Source organism: Leuresthes tenuis, unplaced genomic scaffold, assembly GCF_036924035.1.
Source record: "Leuresthes tenuis unplaced genomic scaffold, fLeuTen1.0.hap1 SCAF_13, whole genome shotgun sequence".
Taxonomy (NCBI): Eukaryota; Metazoa; Chordata; class Actinopteri; order Atheriniformes; family Atherinopsidae; genus Leuresthes; species Leuresthes tenuis.
The window spans coordinates 4,787,834-4,810,292 of NW_027325367.1; the positions used below are offsets into that span (position 1 = coordinate 4,787,834).

The window sequence follows — 22,459 nt, forward strand, 5'->3', positions numbered from 1 at the left end:
ACGCACATATACATACGTTCACACAAGCATTTACGCTCGCATACATACGTTCACACATGCATTTACTCTCGCATACATACGTTCACACATGCATTTACTCTCGCATACATACGTTCACACATGCATTTACTCTCGCATACATACGTTCACACATGCATTTACGCATGCATACATACGTTCACACATGCATTTACTCTCGCATACATACGTTCACACATGCATTTACTCTCGCATACATACGTTCACACATGCATTTACGCTGGCATACATACGTTCACACATGCATTTACACTCGCATACATACGTTCACACAAGCATTTACGCATTAATACATACATACCTTCACACATGCATACGTACGTTCACACATGCATTTACGCTGGCATACATACGTTCACACATGCATTTACGCTGGCATACATACGTTCACACATGCATTTACGCTGGCATACATACGTTCACACATGCATTTACGCTGGCATACATACGTTCACACATGCATTTACGCTCGCATACATACGTTCACACATGCATTTACGCTCGCATACATACGTTCACACATGCATTTACGCTCGCATACATACGTTCACACATGCATTTACGCACACATACATACGTTCACACATGCATTTACGCTCGCATACATACGTTCACACATGCATTTACGCTCGCATACACATGTTCACACATGCATTTACGCAGGCATACATACGTTCACACATGCATTTACGCTCGCATACATACGTTCACACATGCATGCATACATACATACGTTCACACATGCATTTACGCAGGCATACATACGTTCACACATGCATTTACGCTCGCATACATACGTTCACGCATGCATTTACGCTCGCATACATACGTTCACACATGCATTTACGCTCGCATACATACGTTCACACATGCATTTACGCTCGCATACATACGTTCACACATGCATTTACGCTCACATACATACGTTCACACATGCATTTACGCTCACATACATATGTTCACACATGCATTTACGCTCACATACATATGTTCACACATACATTTACGCAGGCATACATACGTTCACACATGCATTTACGCTCGCATACACATGTTCACACATGCATTTACGCAGGCATACATACGTTCACACATGCATTTACGCACGCATACATACGTTCACACATGCATTTATGCTCGCATACATATGTTCACACATACATTTACGCAGGCGTATACGCACACACACATACATACGTATGTATACATGTATATTTTGTAATTCATTTATATATGTAGAAGTGTAATGTTAAACAATGTCTGGGGCTTGTCATTTGAAGCAGAAACCTACCAAAGACTATGAGAGGCAACTCCAGCCAAATGGTTGCCAGTCTGTAGAGCAGGAAGGGTGACACAATGCCTCCAACATCACACAGAGTGGAACATACTGAAACGCCCAGGTTCCTGTATTTAGTCAAAATCCATTAGTTAATTCACAACCATATAATGTGTTGTACAGTCTCAGGGTAGTCCCTTCTTATTAGCTTTCAAAGGCTATTTAGATATTTCAGCTGTTTTATTACCTTACAAATGTTGGGTAGAGCTCAGTATTAACAAACACCACCATCTCAAAGGCCATGGTGATCCCCAGCCGACCAATACAGGCCACTGCCGTCTTCAACCAGAACATGCCTGAGGTGCACAGAAATTCAGCATCAGCCATTTACAACCCCTGGTAAAAATGAAGGAATCAGCACTCTTACGTTATTTCAGCCATTTCATTTTGTTAAAAAAAAATTATAAGAATTCACAGATATGACAAAACCATTTAATTTAACTGCTGGACATTCTGGCTTCTGAAAACATACAGAAGAAGAGCTCAATAATATGAAGAAAACTTTTTTTCTGTCAGCTTTTACAAAACAGCTGAATGAATATCCTTCAAGAGTGGTAACACCATAACTTTTGCCAGGGGTTGCATATAATTTTGCTAAGTCCCAACCTCGACCAAGACCCACTGTCAGGAATGAAGGCAGTGATGATGCAGGAAACTCCAGCTACAATGTTGGCGGAGGCAAATGGGAGGCGCCGGCCAATGCGCTCAATGGTGAAGAGGATAAGAAAGGCAGCAGGAAACTCAACCAGGCCTGAGATTAGGAAGTCAATGTAGACATTTCCTCCAGCTATCCCCACTCTCATGATGAGGCCCTGATAAACCACAGCACTGGTGAACCTAAAGAGTAAAAACACTAAAGATTGAGTGTATCTGACGTCTAAGGGTGAGCTTGATCTACAAATGTTATTTTAGATTAGTCTCACCAGTTATACATGAGGATGAGAGTATGTTTTCTCATTTTTGGAGTTCTGACTAAGTCCAGCAAAGAGGCAGATATGACCTCAACTTCTTCGTCTTTTATTGTCTGCAACAAAGAGCAAACAGTTGGGGACTGCGACATTATAGATAGATCAAGAAATAAGACAAAACGATACTGAACATCAAGAGTTTTCAACATGCATCCCTGTGGATTTTGTTCTACTTCAACAAATCCCATAAGAATATCAAAGCAAATCGTTAACAGACTTAGTCTTAAAGGTTTGAATACAGAAAACTGCACTGTGAAAACACAATTAAATTGGAAACTTGAGCCAAGACGATACTTGTTAGCAACATACATACGTTTTTACTTCGATCTTTTCATAGGCGTCGTCTATAAAATGATTAGTTGCCATTCAAACCCAAACTCGGAAGCTTAAATTGAATAAATTTTGGTAAGATTCACTGAAACAGTCGCTACTGAAAGGAAAAGAGAATTTGAAAATAAATCAGGTTCTTCTGGCTCCGTTTTTCTTATTATAGAATTAGCAAGAGTCCACTGTGCCTTACTGAAAACGATTATTAAGAGCCAGGAGGAGTCTAACCAGTGTCAAGCGCTGCCTCTTCAACAGTTGACTTTGTTACTGTTGGAGGCAGAGCTGAAGCACAGCAGAGAGGGACCTGCAAGTTGTTTAAGATAGAATTCCAAAGCCAAGGTTGCTTTGAGTGAGCTAATAAATCAACCTGCCTCAACATTCGTGGAGAGTTTCCTGTTGTTCTCTTTGGCCATAGCTTCTATAATCTCCAGAGCTTTGGCAGAACTGTTCTGAGAGATGAGCCATCTTGGAGACTCTGGTATGAACCTGATGAAACAACAACAACTATAAGAAAGCACATGGACACTTCCTGAAATGTTTAGTGAGGCAATAATCGCAGCAGCTTTACAAACACAACGAAGAATACGAGCCATCATCTGTATACTGTCAACAGCAGCCGACAGATTCATGCATCGGATTTATATTTGATTCCATCATGACAAGATGGAACCTTGAGAGAGATTCGAGGTTTGTAATAAGCCTCGCTGCTCTATGACAAACTGGCAGCAATCCCAGTTTCAAACTTAGATTTTTAACAAATGCTGGATGCCAGGCATAGAGAATTATAATGAATAATGAAAAAAGACTTAATATCAGAACCATGAAGAGTGATAACAGAGAGAGGATTCAGGGGCTTAAATTCAGCATTAAAGAATTGGTGTAGTTGGCATTCAAAACCAGTTTTGAAATATAAACAATAACATAGCACGATGGAACCTGCAGCTAATGTTTACATCACGGAAGATAAGAAACGCCAACAAAAGGACAGAAGATCGATTGTTTCTCACCAGTAGTACGATATGAACAAGATGTAGGGTGCAGTGATGGCAATTTGGCACCAGCGCCAATCAGTGATGAGGTAGGCGAGCAGAGGGAGGATGAGTACACCGACACTGAAGAACATCTGGAACAAGATGCCCACAGTGCGTCTGTACTTCACTCCAACGATCTCTGTGACTGAAGGAAAAACAGGTGAGGCTATGAAAGTTGAGTGGATCATACAAAGAGATAAAGAGATAGTAGATAAAGAGGTCACCCTTTAGAAAGAATGCTGGTTCAATCCCCAACTTCCCCAGTTAGCACGTTGAAATAACCTTGAGCAAGATACTAAATCCCATGCTGCCCACTATCGTGTTCCTCGTTTCTAACCACAACTTGATTGTCTTGTTAATAGAGCTACAGCTTCAATGTGTACAACTAGAGTTACAGAGGGTTATGTTTTAAAGGTTTCTCTTCAGCACTGTAGCCAGGCTAACTAGGAGTCCTAGCTCTGTTGAGCCATGTTTCCCTTTAACGCTCAGTAGTGATGACATCACGAGCCTCTTCACCATTAAACTTGTTTCTATCAGAGAGAAAATTCATGGAATCCCTCCCACTATCATCACTGATGTATCATCAAGCACAGCAGCTTTAGAAGTATCTGTGTAATGTCATTACGCAGCACATATATGCCCATCCAGCCTCCTTTGACACTGAAGCCAACGATGGCCCTGAGCACCAGGATGGAGATGTAGCCTGGAACCACAGCCAATATGATCCCTGCCACCACGGTGATGATGTTGGAAATGAGGAAACTCATCTTTCTTCCAAACCTGCAGAGAGAAGGGGAAAACCCACTCGACAAGGATTCATTTATAAAATAATGTTGACAAAGTCATTCTAAAAAAACAGGGAAATCTATGAGGAGACGGATGCCAGAAGAAGGGGAACGCTCTAACGAAACCTTGTTTGATAAAGGACAGAAGTGAGCGATCGTCTAATTTAATTTACAGTCAACTAATGGGCCATAACTGTTGTGGCAAGCAGGTGTTTGAGGCGTGGCCTCACCTGTCTGCAAAGTATCCAAAAGCAAAGCTGCCAACGAGGAAGCCCACGTTGAGAGTGGACTGGTACATGTCCACCAACCAGCCATTTGAACACACCAGGTTGAACTGAGGACAAAATTAAGATTTGTAAAGGTTTGTAAAGTTAAATATCACCAACTTTAACTTTGTGAAGTGTAATATTAACAATCTTATTGATTGAATTGGATTTAAACAGATTTCTCTTCTTACCTCTGTGACAAATGACTTCCTGCCTTCATCCTGATACTCCCAGCCATCCTCAAAGACAAAAACACAATCAAATCAACACATTTAAAGCATGCCAAAAGGCCTTTGAGCTGCCTTCTTCACTTGTCCGGCCTCTAAAACAGAGTGCTCTTCATCCCCACAGAGTTGTGGTACAGGATGGGCTTCTCTGTTTTAACTGTCTTGATAGGCTGCACCTGTGAAGGTGTGGATTAAAGGCATACCTGTTGAGGCATCTTTCCTTACACTGTAAAAAGAGCCTAAAGCTTATTTCTGCACATATAAGTGGATGAAAATGCAGGTCAGATGTTAATAAAATGGTGATTCCAGGCAGACACATGATGGACAGATGAATGGGACATGAGGTTGATATAAACCAGCATTACTATTTAACTTTGAAATACCTTTCTGTTTATGAGCTGAATCCAATAAAAATTAGCGTATGCTACTGCTTGTAAAGTCTGTACCTCTAACAGTCAACATGAAAGCTTCTTTATTTCTGGAGTTTTCATTGATTTTTAATCTTTAAGCGAAGGCTTCACACATGGCTACGTCTTTATGTAACTTCAGGGTCACAGTGAGCAGAACTAATAAGAAAAATAAACGCAACAATAACAGATTCTCAGTCATTCTTGCAGTAACCCAATCCAAGAAAAAAAAAAAACAACCCATTGATGAAATGAAATCCTTTAATCCTGACTGACAGACTCTAACATTGTCATCTCTGCCTTTACAGTTATTACCTGCCCAAGGTTTGAATTTAGTGGCTTTAGCTGCTTTTCAGAGTTTTAAAGCCCTGGAGGTAAACTTTCTTTTTCAATAGCTCGCTGAACAGTTGGCTTTTCATGGCAGATTGCTGCTTTTGTGTTCATGCCTCTCGTTGTCACTGCTTAGAAGTGGACTCAGATAGAAAAAGAAAAGAAAAAGCAATAAATAAAAAAAAAAATTAAAAAACACGATTTAGCAACAACGTAAACAAAATGCAGAAACAGCTGAGGATTGATTTACTCCAGCTTTAAGACCCTTGTCAAACATTTGCAGTGAAACAACACTGACAGACTCACGGTGAACAGTTATAGGGTCAGTGTGTAACATTTACAGCAGGGATGTCCTCCAAGGCCGCTGTCCTGCAGGTTTTAGATGTTTCCCTGCTTCAGCACACCTGATTCAGATCAATGCATCACTAGCAGGCTGCTGCAGAACGTTTGAAGAGATCCATTTCATCTGCCCAACTTTACTTTCTGTCTTTAATGTCTCTCTGAGGTCCATGAAATAGTAAAAAGTCTCACTTTAATCATTTGATACGTTCTTTTTGTTCTACTCTGAAATAAAGATCAGTTTATGAGATTCCTACTGTTTTTCACTGATATTTTACACAACTTTTCTGAACTTGATGTTGTAGAGTCTTACTCATAAAGGAGGTGTCTGGTTATTCTATTCGGATAACAAGCCCACATCTACAGGAAGAGTATTTTCAACCAGAAGTCCTGCAACAGATGTTTACTTCACCTTGTGTGATCACTTTACTTTTTGTGTTAAAAACTCTTCATAGTTGTGACCCAAAGTTTTACCACACATCATAGTTACAGCACAACCAAACAGCTGAGAAGAGGTCCTGGGATCTGACCTTGCAGGCTGTAAGTGGAACTCCTCTCAGGTCCAGATGCTGTGCATCACAGCTGAGTGCTGTGGCGTTCCAGTCCACGTCGTAGCGCTCGCAGCTGCTGTGCTGGGGTACTCCTGAGGTGTTGACCACAGGGACTGTCAGCCTGCGACTGTTTTCCAGGCTCCAGCCGCACGCCTGCCTCCTCTCCACCATCAAAGGGTCCCGGCACCAGTGATCCGGGGTGAAACCCTGGAAAACAATACCCACATACACACCCGCAAAAGGCAATGACAAGAGACAGAGCAGGGCGAAGATTCGCTTCTGAGAGCGGCCAAAAGCACCAGCCTCCTCCAGCAGGTCATCAAAGGTTGTCATCACTACACTGAGGTTTCAGTCACCAAAATAATCTGATGTTCACTGTACAGTAGAGCCCTGTAAAGGTCTGCCTGCTGCGACTTCAGGTGTTGCCTCACTGACCAGGTCGATGTGGAGCTAAAGTCCAAAAGTGACTGGTGAAAATAAAGCTTATAGCTGAGCTCGAGGTAAAGTCGTGTTACTGTTTGATGGAGTCAAACACAGAATGACAGAATTATGCAATCACTGAATAAACCTGAATATTCAAAATGAAAGCAGTGATGGGGCACCACACATTTGGAGTTCCTGCTCATGAAAACCTCTGCCCTGTTTGGAAAAAAAGTGCCGTCGCAGCACTGAGACGACATTTGAAACCGAAATCACATGGATGCAGCTGCAGAACACAAGTGAGTGTTCGATAAACATTAAACATGAACGCTAACCCCGAATCCAGGCACATGTAACATTATGGAAAGCCCACCGGTGGCTTCCAGCAACCCTGTCCAAAGGTTTTGGAACACCACTGGTTGCAGGATGCCCCACTCTGAGGGATGAAAAGCCGACTGTGCTTCTGCAGAGACCCCTGATGAATTTAAAGTAAGAGCAGCAACAGCAAAAAAAACAAGTTACTAAACTCTAAATTCTTGCAGTCGCTCCACAGTTCAGTAAACATAAGACACAAGACACCCCCTCAAGAATCTTTGCAAGTTTTAAAGCAGTTTTTCACAATTTTGTATCCTCCTCAGCCTCTTTTCTTTAATCAATCTCTGTAATGAACGTCCTTAAAAGGCTTCAGTCATCCCTTCTGTTTTATTCAACCAGGAAATAAACCATTAAAATTTTAATCTCTTCTGTCCTGCCCAAGATAGACAGCAGCTCAGGTCAGCAGTAAGAAACACAACAGTATATGTAGATATAAAGAAAAGGGAGCAGAAGTTAAAATAACACAAGTTTAAGACACCAAACCCTCATAAGATTCAACACCACAGTCAAACACAACAATTACAATCTCTGATCCTAATACATCTAAAACTCATTTAGATTAATTTAATGAGACCAGGAACGTTTTGGAACTTAATCAAAGCTAAAAGGTAAAATAGCTGCTTGTCGTCTTGTGTTTTGGTTTCCACCAGGTTGGCCCCGTGATCAATCAGCATTCCTGCCTTTAACAGGTTGTGTGAAAGCCTTGTTTTCTGGGATGTTTCTATAAACTCCCACAGATGCTAAACCTGTAGCCATGCTAGCTTGTTTAGTTCACGTTTCAGCCACACCGTTTCCTGTCTCTGTGTTCATACCAAACAAGTACAACACTTGGCAAAATAACAGAATCAAAAAGGATGATGTAATTCAACCTGGAGTGTGGCTAAAGATGAGTAGTTTGTAAAAGGGCAACATGCAGGTCACCAAGGAGAGAAAACTCAAAGCAATAAGCCTGAAAGTAGATCTGTAAAACAGAAGGAATGAAAAACGGCTGGAGAGATCGGCCCCTGTATGGCCTTCTGTGAGTGGGTGGAGGTGATGGAGATCAGGGCTTTTCAGGAATGGCTGTCCTCACTAAGCAGAGAAAAATGTTTCTACACTCGGAGCTGCAGCTGAGTTCAAAGAAAGTTATTTTATGATTTAATAATGAAGCTCCTGAGACTGAAAACATGACAGATAAAACATGAAAGGGAATGCAAATTAATTTAATCAAATAGACTTTATTCATGCCAAAGGGAAATGATAATGTTGCTGTTTTTTTATACATGAAGACTAAACATAAAAGGCTCAGAGACAAACACCGGAAAACAAATATTAAGTAGTTATCTAACACAACCACATAAATAAATACTTTGGTCACTGAAGGAGATTAAACAGCTTCTGGGTCTTTGTTGGATGAGACGTCGTTGTTGTTGGGCAGCAGGTTCGTCAGCTGCTGTATCCTCAGCTCAGCCCTCTCCTTCGCTCTGAGCACACAGAGAGTTACATTCAGTGCATCAAATACAAACTTTTAACATACAGCTGCAAAAATTAGCCGAAGAAGTCATTAGTCAATTGGAAAAAAAGTGGCAGGCATGAAACTCTTTACTTTGTATCACTAATTAAATCATCACAGAGGAAAATATGATCACAGTATGTAGAGTCATGTGAAAAACAAGTTAAAAGTTTTAAATATTAGAACATTAAGAAACAAAATGCAGAAGCAGTGGGTGAAAAACTAAGTGAACCCCCTGATCCAGCAGCTTGTAGCAGCAGCTCCAGCAGCAGTGAGCTGCAGTAATGGTTTCCTGTGAGACGTTATCAGTCTCTCTCATGGTTCTGGAGGAATCTCGGCCACTCTTCTCTCCAGCGTTGCTTCAGCTCATTGAGGTTTGCAGCTTTGGTTTCTGCACAGCTCTCTTAAGGTCCCACCACAGCATTTCAGTCAGGCTGAGGTCTGGACTCTGACTGGACCATTGCAACACCTTGATTCTTTTCTTTTTCACACATTCTGCTGTAGATCTGCTGCTGTGTTTGGGATCTTTGTCCTGTTGATGAGCCAGTTTCAGCCCAGCTTTAGCTGTGGGACAGATGGCCTCACATTTGACTCTAGAATACTTTGGTATCCAGAGGAGTTCATGGTGGACTCAATGACTGCAAGGTGACCAGGTCCTGTGGCTGCAGAACCAGCCCAGATCATCAGCCCTCCACCACCGTGCTTGACAGCTGGTATGAGGTGTTTGTGCTGATATGCTGTGTTTGGTTTCCTCCAAACGTGCTGCTGTGCATTAGGACCAAACATCTCCACTTTGCTCTGGTCTGTCCAAAGGACATTGTTCCAGAAGTCTTGAGCTTTGTTCAGATGCAGCTTTGCAAACCTAAGCTGTGCTGCCATGTTCTTTTTAGAGAGAAGAGGCTTTCTCCTGCAGCCCTTCCAAACAAGCCATCCTTGTTCAGTCTTTTTCTAACTGTGCTGTCATGACCTTTAACCTTTAACATGCTAACTGAGGCCTGTAGAGTCTGAGATGTAGCTCTGGGCTTTTTCACCTTGGGGTGAACTTGCTGGGACGTCCACTCCTGGGAAGATTGACAGCTGTCCTGAATGTTTTCCACTTGTGAATAATCTTTCTCTCTGTAGAATGATGGACTCCAGATAGTTTGGAAATGTAATGTATAACCCTTCCCAGATTTATGGGCAGCAACAGTTGCTTCTCTAAGATCACTGCTGATGTCTTTCCTCCTTGGCATCGTGTTAAAACACACCTGAATGCTGCAGAGCAGCAAACTGCTGCTTTTATAGAGCTGCTCACACTGACTGATGATCATTTTTGCTCCCTGGCCTTTAACCCAGCATGAGACTCTGTTTCTCTGTTTGCTTTCTTGTTTTTCTTGTTTTAATATTGTTCTTATGTTTTATGTCTTATACTTTGTGTTGTTATTCATGAACAGCACTTTGTTTCAGCCACGGCTGTTTTTAAAGGGCTTTATAAAGTCGAGTTGAGTTAATCAGTGCATTGATCAGCAGCTCCTGGCTGCTTCTTACCTTATTGATGGAAGCAGTCAGCGTGGACTTTCACTCACTACTTCTGATTTTTCCTCAGTTATTGAGACAATATTTCTTGACTTTTTGTTTCCATTTTTCTCTAATTTGACGACTTGAGGGCCAGATGAGTTTTATTGTATCCCAACATTTGAAACTATTCCGATTGTGGACGTGGATCCGTTGTTTTCGTTTGTTTTCCCTGCATCACTCACCTTTCTGGAAACTCAATGTCTTCAATGGTGTCGGGAAGCTGCACACCTCTGGTCTCAGGAAGCAGCAGAACCAAACCGCCAGCCAGAAAAGCCAAAGTCCCTGTGCATCACAGTACACCATATCATCAGCTTTCATAAAACATGTGAGTTTCATCTGATGGCGTTGACGTTAACCTACATCCAGTTTATTGAAATCAGGCAGCAAAACTTTAATTTGTTGTTTAATCTACTATTTTCTCTTTGCTCTTGATTAGCCTGATCTGTGTAACAACTGGTTTCCAGGAAGTAATCATAGATCAAATTTGTATAAAAAACAAATAAATGCAAACATTTTCCTGTGTTGTAGCTTCTGTAACCAGAAACATTTGTGTAAAGGCACTTGAATTATAACCAATTATCACACGAACAAGCTTTTTATTGAGGTTTGAATAAACATATATCTGGTTAATTTACATTCTGTGGATGTAAAGGGATCAGTGCAGCACTTACTGACATGTAACACTAACCCCTAACCCTCTGACATCAGTGGATAAAAATTCAAAACCCACCGAAAATGATGAGCGGCAGCTCGAGCCAGATGACGGCCAGTCTGTAGAGCAGGAAGGGCGCCACGATGCCTCCAATATCACACAGAGTGGAACAAACCGACACTCCCAGGTTCCTGAAGACAGGGGAACGAACAGATAAATACAGTGCAGTACATCACATATGTGCTGTGTATGGTTTAGGCAGCTGTCTAAGCAGCCTTTTAAAGTTTTAATGCAAAACAAAAACTGCTGGTTTTAGGCAAGTTGTGAAAGATCCGTTTCTTCAGGCTGAGCACCAAAACAAGATGTCTATTATACTAAAAAAAAATGGCTCCAAATAGCAAAATATAAATGAGGATAAGTGTGAAAATAGCTACACGTGAAGACCTGCACAACACATTGGGCCTCATGCAAGAACATATTCGTATTTTTATTTTCGTAAGGAGGTCTCGTACGAACACGCCACGAACAAGTCAGATTCAACAAACGCTCTTAACTTCGGAAATAATGTGTAAACGACCTGCGTAAATGATGAATGCCTCCAGTGCACGTGCACGAGGATAGTAAATTTGCATACTCCACGCCAAAATAATACCATATAAGGCTACGCTTCCTCTCTCCTGTGCCAGGAAGTGTTGAGTCATGAGAAAAATAACAACTTTACGGGCTCTGAGACTGAAGTCCTACTTTCAGAGATCCAAAAAGGAAAATCTGTCATTTTTAGCAGCATCAGCAGTGGAATTGCAGGACCTGCTAAAGCGAAGAAAGATATTACGAGTGCTGTTAATTCCATGTCGCCTGTAGTTTGTTATGTCACCGAAATAAAGAAGAAATTTGATATGAAAATGGCTTAAAAAAAGAAACAAAAAACAAAAAACGTCTCGCCATGGGCAGGTGCTCGACTAAAGCCGTGCAATCAGATGTTGCCTCATCATGATGGCACTTTGATGGGGCGGTCCACACCCCCTGGTCTGCCTGGGCTAGTTCCGGTAGTGAGAGACCCTAGTTCATGGCAATATTGTGCAAAAAGCAGCATGCCTTCTGAGCAGCCTCAGAGCTTTGTAACAACCTTTATTCTGTATGTGAAAATGCACAAAATCACAAAGTAAATCTGATTGAGTAAGTAAGTGTTTTTTTTTAACTGAAGCTGGCCTTTACTTTACTAAACTGAAATGTCTCATGAGAAAAACATTTCTTTTGTGCCAAACCAGTTTAAAAATCGGTTAAAAATTCATATAAACCAGTGTTCAGAGACTGATTTCATGAGTCTAATACATCTATCTCGCTAACTACCAGTACCAGTACATACCAGTAGCTATCAGTTATCATTAGAACGTGGCAGTGAAAAAAGTAGCTTTTACTATGTTATGTAAATGTGCTTGAATACATCTGGCTGTCTCGCTGCATATAGTTAACAGCATTGTTTTTATTGTACTTAGCTCATTTGATTTTAAGGATCAGGAAGTAGTGCTATTTCTTGAAAAGAAAAGATGCACCATGACCCTGCTGAATGGATCAGTGGCGCCAAAGAGAGGAGCTGTGATTGGGCGTAATTGAGCGCACACTTCCTTCATTTTACCTGACAAACGTTGGGTAGAGCTCAGTGTTGACAAACACCACCATCTCAAAGGCCATGGTGATCCCGAGCCGTCCGATGCACGCCACGATCGTCTTGAACCAGAACATGCCTGCGAGGATGGAGAACGTTCGAAGAGAGCATGTTACAATCTAAAAGAAGAATATGGGACAGATAGCACAGCGTGTCCCACACTCACTGTCAGGAATGAACGCGGTGATGAAGCAGGACGCTCCGGCAACGAAGTTGGCCGAGGCGAATGGGAGGCGCCGGCCGATGCGCTCAATGGTGAAGAGGATGAGGAAGGCGGCAGGAAACTCAACGAGACCGGAGATGAGGAAGTCGATGTAGACATTTCCTCCCAGAATGCCCAGCCGCATGATCAAACCCTGGTAGACGACGGCGCTGGTGAACCTGGAAGAGGCAGACACAAACTCTCACATAAACTGTTGCTGAGTCTTTGATAGATTATTGTTCACCTAATCCATGTACTCACCAGTTGTAGCTTAGAATAAAAGTGTGTTTTCTCATTTTTGGAGTTCTAATCAGGTCCATGAAGGAGGCGGAGCTTGTCTCTGCGTTATCGTCAGCCAGAGTCTGCAGGATCAAACAGAAGTTGCCCCAGTTAATCCTCCTTTTTGGACATTTTTGGTTTAAAGTTCAGCAGTTTTTAACATTTTTGCCTGTGAAGCTTTGGCATCTTGTCATATTTACAGCCTAATTAATTGCATGGTCGTTTTTGTGAGCCAGTAGAGTCCGTCCCATTCAAATCACCGAGAAAAAACACCCTAAAAAACACGATATCATCGTGTAGCAGGGACTTTCTAAGAAATTTGTAATTCAAAAACACAACTGGAACACACAAAGGTTGCACTAAATCTACTATGAATGTTTTCAGGAAATAAACGGAATAAAAAAGGGAGAAATGTGCGTATAAAGTGCATGTGTGTGCAGGTTTGTGTGTCGTCTTTAAGCCCCGATGCGATGCTTTGTGAGTCAGCAGCTACCTCGATGTTCTTGGACAGAGTCATGTTGTTTTCTTTGGCCATTTCCTCTGTGATCTTCACAGCTTGGGATCTCTTGTTCTGAGAGAGGAGCCACCTGGGAGACTCTGGGATGAACCTGAGAAGCGAAAATATTGATGACAAACGGGACAAAAAGGTAGAACTTTTGTATTCTGATTTTTTATTACTGATGATGAATTTTCACATAATTAACACAGTTTTGATGCACCGTGCAAGTGTTTTTGTATGATGCAGCATATATGTGTGTATCAGTTGTAAAAGTGATGCTTAAAGGAGGTCAGTAACTGTTTGTGTTACAACCTGATGGAGTGGAGGGTGTTTTCTCACCAGTAGTAGGACAGGAACAGGAGGTAGGGGACGGTGATGACAACCTGCAGCCAGCGCCAGTCCGTGATGAAGTAGGCAAGCAGAGGGAGGATGAGGATGCCAACGCTGAAGAACATCTGGTAAATGACTCCGACCGTACGTCTGTACTCCACCCCCACGATCTCTGTGACTGAGGGAAGACAAAAGTGTGCCTTCATGTTTGGGATTTCACTGACGTCTAGAGTAAAATAAACCTTTAAAAAAGCCTGTTTTATGTTCTCTTCTCTAAATGTTGCCGTGTGAGTCCTGTCTTCACCGCCAACTTTCTCCTACAAAGCAAAACAAGCAAATACTTAATGACTGATGGAGTATTTAGCAAACGTCTCACACACCGGACATTACAAAATGAGTAAATCTCTCCTGTTCAAGCTGGCGTGTCGTAGAGGGACGTAAACACGAAGAAGACGAAGAACCTTGGAGCTCAAAAGGCAGCAACTTCTCAAAAATAACCACAAGATTTAACAGTGAGCAACGATATCAGCTATTGGTCCATGCTGATGGCGACAATGAGCAGTCAGGGTGGAAGGAAAAGCAGTTTTTAAAAGCAATCTTGAAGATTTGCATGCTAAGATCACCACCGAGGCAGCTGGCTCAGAAAATTAGATCACGATTATTCTATTATTCTATAAATTTTCTTATTTAAACAATTTTTTTTCCCCAGGATGTTTCAATTCCACCAGCCTCCTCTAACAGGCACCATGCTGGTGAGAAAAGGAGTTCAAAACAAGGGAAAACAGGACTTCTTCAAACCCCTTTGGGCACGCAGAATTATAGAAGTATTGGCTGTACAATCAAATGCACGATGCAGAATGATTGCTAACAAACTGCTTTAATTCATACAGATAAATACATTATTTAAAGTGTTTTTGAACTTTCTTACTCAGCACATATCCGGCCACCCAGCCTCCTTTCACTCCAAACCCATAAAGTGTCCTGAAAACCAGTAAAGACACGTAGTTCGGAGCCACGGCCACCAGGATGCCTGCAATCCCGTTCATCAGGTTGGACATGAGGAAGCTCATCTTCCTGCCAAACCTGAAGAAGAGTGACAGCATCATTTAGTCTCCCTCCCTGTGTTTCTCAAACATATCAAGACCACACGTGACAATGAAACAGTGACATGTCGATCACACGTTGCCTCACCTGTCAGCCAGGTAGCCGATGGCAATGCTCCCAACCAGGAAGCCCACGTTCAGAGTGGCTTGGTACATGTCCACCAGCCATCCGTCCGAACACACCAGGTCAAACTGCGACAGGTCAAACACAAATCCGTTTCTCACCTTGTGTGCATTTCACGAACCTCTTCGATAAAGAACCGTCTCACAAGTCAAATGACGCGTTTGTGACTTTTTGGAAGGTAAATAGTGATCACGATGCTGTCTGTATTCAAATGATTTGACATGGAACAAAATGAGAGTCCTGCTGTGTAACTGCTTAAACTGACTGTAGTCCGGCCTGTTTCAAACATGCTTTAACTATCCTGATGCTCAGATGTGGTTAAAGACATGCTCAGGGGGATTTAAAAGCCTTGAATCACAGAAGTAACCACCTGTTCCTTTTAAAGATCAACCAGAGAGGGCTATTCAGACTCCACTGAAACTTTACAATCCATCTGCATGGAAAAGTATCCTGTCCATCACACGATAACATGGACAATACCCCAAACTTTGGGATTAGCCGACTGACATGTGGATTATCAGAAAAATGGGTTTAAATGAAACGTTTGTGCACAGTTAGATGAGAAGATTGACACCTCTGTGGCAACGAGCTGAGCTATGAAAGCTTGGGCGAGCTTCAGAAATGTTGATTTCTGTGCTCAGCCACATGTGAAGTCATTATGCATCACAGCTCCTTCAAAGTAGGGATTATATCGTCTCAATTTTCACTTGCATTACCTACTTTTTCTCAATACAAATCACAATATCAGGCAATTTACTGAGAGGGATTAATCAGGTATATAAAAATGAAAGGAAATAAAACAAATACCTTGAAAAATGCTAAAATCATCCATCTTTAGACATACTGTTTGTGACTCCTGTTGATGCTAATGCAACATAACGAGCTGCTTTCTAACCCGAACTGAAGTCTCTGTAACTCAAACACAACTTTCAAAACGATCAACTCGCTAAAGGCTGAAAGATGGATGAAAGGAGACATTTTTGTACTTATAAAACATACCTTCCAAACAGCTTAAATTCTTATGTAACTGTAACTAATTACATGCAAATAAACTGTTGAATTAAAACACTGTTCACTTGTTTTGTTCAAATAAATTCTGTATTTCCTGGCCTTAAATTGAATGAGTATATGTATCAGTAAATGTATTGATCAGCTTTATTATTCAACTTTTTGTTTGCCTTCTTCTGCGCAGTTAAATGTACAATATGACATAATCACGGATTTGTTTAAGCCTAAAGATCTAAAATAATTGAGCAAACATTTGTGTTTTTTGCACTTTGTTGTTATTCACCTCAGTAACAAAGGACTGCCTCCCCTCATAGTCGTACTCCCAGCCCTCTGTGCAGCCAGCTGTGGGAGTCCTGCTGAGATCCAGCTGTTGTGCATCACAGGTGAGCCCCGTGGCGTTCCAGTCCACGTCGTAGCGCTCGCAGCCGTTCTGCTGCAGCACTCCGGAGGTGTTGACCACAGGCACCGTCAGCTCACGACTTTTTTCCAGGCTCCAGCCGCACGCCTGCCTCCTCTCCACCACCGCAGAGTCCCGGCACCAGTGATCCGGGGTGAAACCCTGGAAGACGATGCCCACATACACGCCGGCCCAGGGCATGGACACCATACACAGCAGGGCGAAGATTCGCTTCTGGCAGCGGCCAAACTTCCCGGCTTCTTCCAAGATGTCGTCAAAAGTGGTCATGGCTGCAGAGGTGATGCAGGGGTTTCTCTTCTTTAAACGAGTGCAATAAACAACTCAGCCAGAGTGTAATTTGTATGCTGAGCCTCCCTCTGCACAGTGAGCACTGAGAGCCCCACACACGGAGCTTTTAACAGCACAAACCGGAGCAAAGGTCCACAGAAATACGTTGGTTCTTCACAGGCTGTGCAGCGGAGCATGAAAACAAGTTTGCCATCACTTTTACAGACGTCAGATCAACTCTAACAACTTGGCAAAACACCTGTTGAGAGTTAATTAGACATGAATCTGACGGTGAAGCCTGTCCAGTGATGCTGTCAATCAGTCAGCGCTGAAATGAAGATGTTAGTAACTGTTAGAAAAGAAAGTCAGAGTCAAGCTGTTCAAGACAAGTTCCACTCTGAACTAATCAAGTTATCAACAATACTTTCTAAACTCTGAAGTCATCTGAGACAAATCCAAAGCAATTCTTAAATGGTTCAAGTTCAAACCGAGTCACAATATCTGAGATAAATTCATCAAGTCCGAGTCGGTCCTAAAACGAACAAAAACTAAAACAAAATGCTGAAGCAGTGTGTGAAGTCCACCCTTACAGCTTCCATAAGAATTAACAGTGTAAGTAGCAGCCAGGAGCTGCTGATCAATACACCTGATTAACTGATCATCAGTCAGTATGAGCAGCTCTATAAAAGCAGCAGTTTGCTGCTCTGCAGCATTCAGGTGTGTTTTAACACGATGCCAAGGAGGAAAGACATCAGCAATGATCTTAGAGAAGCAACTGTTGCTGCCCATCAGTCTGGGAAGGGTTATAAGGCCATTTCCAAACTATCTGGAGTCCATCATTCTACAGAGAGAAAGATTATTCACAAGTGGAAAACATTCAGGACAGCTGTCAATCTTCCCAGGAGTGGACGTCCCAGCAAGTTCACCCCAAGGTGAAGAAGCCCAGAGCTACATCTCAGACTCTACAGGCCTCAGTTAGCATGTTAAAGGTTAAAGGTCACCCCAAGGTGAAAAAGCCCAGAGCTACATCTCAGACTCTACAGGCCTCAGTTAGCATGTTAAAGGTTAAAGGTCATGACAGCACAGTTAGAAAAAGACTGAACAAGGATGGCTTGTTTGGAAGGGCTGCAGGAGAAAGCCTCTTCTCTCTAAAAAGAACATGGCAGCACAGCTTAGGTTTGCAAAGCTGCATCTGAACAAAGCTCAAGACTTCTGGAACAATGTCCTTTGGACAGACCAGAGCAAAGTGGAGATGTTTGGTCCTAATGCACAGCAGCACGTTTGGAGGAAACCAGACACAGCATATCAGCACAAACACCTCATACCAGCTGTCAAGCACGGTGGTGGAGGGCTGATGATCTGGGCTGGTTCTGCAGCCACAGGACCTGGGCACCTTGCAGTCATTGAGTCCACCATGAACTCCTCTGGATACCAAAGTATTCTAGAGTCAGATGTGAGGCCATCTGTCCCACAGCTAAAGCTGGGCTGAAACTGGCTCATCAACAGGACAATGATCCCAAACACAGCAGCAGATCTACAGCAGAATGTGTGAAAAAGAAAAGAATCAAGGTGTTGCAATGGTCCAGTCAGAGTCCAGACCTCAGCCTGACTGAAATGCTGTGGTGGGACCTTAAGAGAGCTGTGCAGAAACCAATGCTGCAAACCTCAATGAGCTGAAGCAACGCTGGAGAGAAGAGTGGCCGAGATTCCTCCAGAACCATGAGAGAGACTGATAACGTCTCACAGGAAACCATTACTGCAGCTCACTGCTGCTGAAGCTGCTGGATCAGGGGTTCACTTAGTTTTTCACACACTGCTTCTGTATTTTGTCTTAGTTTTAGTTAAATAAATAATGAAACAGTGTAACACGTTTATTCTGAGGTTGTGTTAATCACAGAAGATACTTTTTTTGATCTCATGAGCAAAACTGTTTGTCTTTTTGAACACCTGGTAAAGACCAGATTATATTTTTAATACAACCTGAAGCATAAAATGTAGAATATGTAATAAAAGGTTGGAATCTCAATCAGAGTAGTCGCCACTTTCTTACCTGACAAGTCAAGTCTGAAGTCAAATATTTATACAGTCCAATAAGTCAAAGTCTTCCACATCTTCATGTCCAACCTGTCAGCTCCTCATTTCCTGCATTTCTTTCAGGTTTTGGGCCTTTTCGCCCACAGTTTGTGACTGAATTGAACCACAACAGTAAGGAACAGCAGATCTCTTATTTATTCAAATAATGCATTCTTTTTTTTTTTTTACATCAAATTTCTTTTAAATAGGAAAACAAGCAAAGAGCTGCGAACATATCAGACAACATAATTTACACCAACTAAAACACAAAGGCGATCGCCCATAGTACCAAATCATCACAAAGCTTCTTGTGCCGCTTTAGTCTCTGTTTCTGTCGATTCGACCCACGATTGAATCCGATTCATCGACGGCGAGGACAAAAAAAAAAAAAAGCACAAGAACGTCCAGTAATATCTTCAGGAAAAGGATGCCTCAGTACAGGACCGTGCACGTGAGCCTCAGACTTTGGTGCCACGTGAAGCAGAAACAGACTGAACTGGACCTCCTGCTGCTACAACGTCTCCTCAGGAGAAATGAGTCACAAAGATTTAAACACAGTGTCTCAGACCGCCTCCTACTGAGGTCAGGAATTTACAGAAAACTAATCAAAACTCCACACGTTGAGTGAATGAATGTAACACTTAAAGTCTGCCACCGACAGGCTGGATATAATTTAACTTCAGCTGGATTTACAATCATATTCTGACCAAAGACATGGATTTATGCTGTTTTTCTTTGGATTCCCGCCCTGCACGCGGTGTGCTCTCGTTCCTCATGCTGTCAGAGGTAAATTAAAGCTTTGGATCAGTAGTTTGATGATATGATTACACCACAATTAACATAATATGTGATGAAACAGATTCTAGATCCCTCAAAAAGGTCAAAAACTGATATTAAAAGTTGAATCTGAGTGATAAAAACAGGAATTCCTACAGCAAAATGTTTTCTATTGGCTTGTTTTACAATAATGGCACAAATCAAACGTATCCATACAAAATACTGATGTTTCCAATGCATTTTTTTGTCATTTTTTTCAGCGTTTTGGGCAAATGTCATCTTACAAAAGTTTGTTTAGGAAACGTTTTGTAGAAAGCTTTAGAAATACCCTGAACGGTGTTTTTTCCATTGTGACTTCAGCGATAAAATGATGTTTCGTTACTAACTTTGGGCTGTAAAGACTAAATACGGAGAGAAAACACACACGGGTATAACTGTCTCCTTCTGAATCAGAGGCTTCTCTCAGAGGATTTACATTCACCTTGTTCCAGTGCATTTGGAGGGATTAAATGTCTGAATTGTTCACATTCTTCTTTCAGTTTGCTCGGTCAGGTGAAAATCGCACCTGCCTGAGAACAACCGAGTAGTTTTTGCTGATGCAAGGAGATGGATGTAGCAAATTATCGTTTATATTACCTGTTGGACTGCGTTTAGACGCCTGTAGCCAGAAAAAAACCCTAAATATGTTCAGTTTTCAGTGATATAAGCAGCAACTCCTCACAAGAGAAGCCGAAACCAGACAATCGGATGGATTTGAGCTGAGGAACAGGAAGTCAAACCTTCATCTGTGTCCTTTGTTCAGCTGCAAACTGATAAATCGGTTGGCAAAAACATGAACATTTAGCTCAGCTGAGGAGAGGAACATGACCAAAATGACAGTATGTCTTGTTTTTGATCACCATGTGAGGATGCTGCTGCTTTTCTTTAATTGTGTTGGAAAGTTTGGATAAAAGACCTCGGAGGAGGTCGTGTTGGACATGAAAGGAGATCAAATCTGATTTGCTCACTCAGCAACACTTTGTTTAGTCAGCTGTGTTCATACTGTGGGGTTTGTAGCTCTCATTGGAAACACAGTTTGTTTCCATTTTAAAACACTGGTTTGATTACTGAGCAGAAAATGTAGGTCAAAACTTTTTTCTTCTTTGCATCTATCTTTTGAATCATCTCATGCACGTGGCTGAACAAGGCGGACATCAGCGTGGCAAAAGGTTGGCGTTACGGAGCTAAAATCTCACTTTCGACGCAACAATCAAAGACCTGCGTGCCAAACTGAGTCGTTAATTTACACGAGCTGGAGCAAAATCCTAACTTACTGCTTATCAGTGCCAGTTTTGGCAGAAGAATTATGGCTTTAGCAGGAGGGGGACTTCAGACCAACACTATCCAGACGAACATATCCGTTTTCCCTTCAGTCAACCTTCCATTCACACTTAAGGCCAAACTCTATTTTCACAAACAACTGAGAAGCACACAGAAAATCAGCTCAGACGACCATTTAAATGGTCTTAAAAATTAAACGTGTGAACAACTCACAGGTGAAAATGACACAAACAAACAAAACATCTGCGTTATAGAATATCATCATCATCTATGTACAATAACTCTGATCAAAACAAGACAAAAATCAATCTGTCGCTGGGCACAATTCATCGATGAAAATGCAGATTTATCATCAGGAAGGCATCGTGCTTTCTCTTCGAGGGGAAAGAAAGAGAAAAGATCTGCTCTAAAAGCAACTGTAAACAGCAAGAAAAGACAAACCGGTGTCTTCATTCCCTTTAGAAACAACGCCAGCCAACACCTTCGTGCCAAACCCGCCCGCCATTGTTCCCAATTACAGTCGTAAAGGGCAAATAAAAAATGACCTCACCCCAGTCTGCAATGAGACATGTCTCATTCTGTTAGTCAAAGTGCAAAAGCAATGGCACAACTTCATTTTAAACCATCACCATCATCATTTCACTGATGTGTCTCATTGCAGAGCCGTGTGCTTCCAGGGTTTATGTTAAATGCTCAACTGGCCTGTTTGCGTCTGTCAAATAAATGTGGCGAGACTGAAGAAAACTACAGACGACAAAGTTCTGTCGTTTCAGAACAAGGAGAGAAAACCGGAGAAATTAGGGTGCAGATCAAAATGGCCTGAAGAGCAGTTCAATTATTGAGCTCCCAATAAATAAAAACCAACGCCGGCAGTCTGCAGACGGCCAAGCGAACGAGTCCGAGTAGGCCGAGCAAAGGCGCAGCCCAACAAAAACATCCCCGAAACGAGAGAAAGTGTCTGCTTTCAGTATGCTGTTGGTGTTTCCTTGTTGCTGCTATCACAGAGACATTCGCTGAGAGAAGAGTTCAGATTGGATGGAGGGAAGCAGGAAGGAGGAGGGCACATCACACCCTGAGGAGGTCCTCGTCACTGTCGTCCTCGTCCCGTTTCCTGATGACTGCCGCGTTGTTACCGTGGCCTGAAGAGCGAGGTTTGCTGCTCTTCTTCCTCCTGTCCGACTCATCCAGGAGGCCAACCAGGTCTTCGTCGCTCTCCTCCTGAAATGGAAAGGTCGTGTGAGGTTTTGGGGGTAAACCAGGACGCAGTAAGACCTGAGCGTAGAGACCGAAC

General features: G+C 42.2%; 3 protein-coding genes across 5 annotated transcripts in view; all 3 read right to left on the reverse strand.

Moving 5' to 3' along the window:
• The window catches only part of LOC140267405 (solute carrier family 22 member 2-like), a 22,510-nt gene extending 15,411 nt beyond the window's left edge, over positions 1–7,099 (reverse strand). The window contains exons 1-10 of one of the 2 annotated variants that reach the window (XM_072362674.1): positions 6,586–7,097; positions 4,944–4,991; positions 4,717–4,820; positions 4,327–4,481; positions 3,678–3,846; positions 3,042–3,156; positions 2,299–2,399; positions 1,998–2,212; positions 1,563–1,671; positions 1,331–1,443 (exon numbers count right to left, since the gene is read on the reverse strand). In XM_072362674.1, the coding sequence (XP_072218775.1) occupies positions 1,331–1,443; positions 1,563–1,671; positions 1,998–2,212; positions 2,299–2,399; positions 3,042–3,156; positions 3,678–3,846; positions 4,327–4,481; positions 4,717–4,820; positions 4,944–4,991; positions 6,586–6,939 (1,483 nt within the window). In that variant the 5' untranslated portion in view covers positions 6,940–7,097. Of the gene's footprint in view, positions 1–1,330; positions 1,444–1,562; positions 1,672–1,997; positions 2,213–2,298; positions 2,400–3,041; positions 3,157–3,677; positions 3,847–4,326; positions 4,482–4,716; positions 4,821–4,943; positions 4,992–6,585 lie in introns of both variants that reach the window. The other variant, XM_072362675.1, reaches the window with a different exon arrangement.
• Positions 7,100–8,632: 1,533 nt separating this feature from the next.
• Positions 8,633–17,187, reverse strand: LOC140266898 (solute carrier family 22 member 2-like). The gene is made up of 11 exons (XM_072362025.1): positions 16,597–17,187; positions 15,270–15,373; positions 15,007–15,161; positions 14,088–14,256; positions 13,743–13,857; positions 13,232–13,332; positions 12,935–13,149; positions 12,739–12,847; positions 11,181–11,293; positions 10,633–10,732; positions 8,633–8,864 (listed from the first exon to the last, which is right to left on the reverse strand). Exons 1-11 carry the CDS (start codon positions 16,996–16,998, stop codon positions 8,768–8,770), a joined length of 1,680 nt encoding a protein of 559 aa, XP_072218126.1. The 5' UTR covers positions 16,999–17,187; the 3' UTR covers positions 8,633–8,767.
• Positions 17,188–19,208: 2,021 nt separating this feature from the next.
• igf2r (insulin-like growth factor 2 receptor) overlaps positions 19,209–22,459 on the reverse strand; it is a 43,648-nt gene continuing 40,397 nt past the window's right edge. For both annotated transcript variants that reach the window (XM_072362767.1, XM_072362766.1), the window contains one exon: positions 19,209–22,386. In XM_072362767.1, the coding sequence (XP_072218868.1) occupies positions 22,234–22,386 (153 nt within the window). In that variant the 3' untranslated portion in view covers positions 19,209–22,233. The remainder of the gene's footprint in view (positions 22,387–22,459) is intronic.

Coding starts and splice junctions, on each gene's coding strand:
- LOC140266898 (XM_072362025.1), bottom strand. CDS start 16,998: ATGACCACTTTTGACGACATCTTGGAAGAAGCCGGGAAGTTTGGCCGC. Junction 14,257..15,006: donor GGTGGCCGGATATGTGCTGA/GTAAGAAAGTTC, acceptor GTCTTCCCTCAG/TCACAGAGATCGTGGGGGTG. Junction 8,865..10,632: donor GACATTGAGTTTCCAGAAAG/GTGAGTGATGCA, acceptor CTGTGTGCTCAG/AGCGAAGGAGAGGGCTGAGC.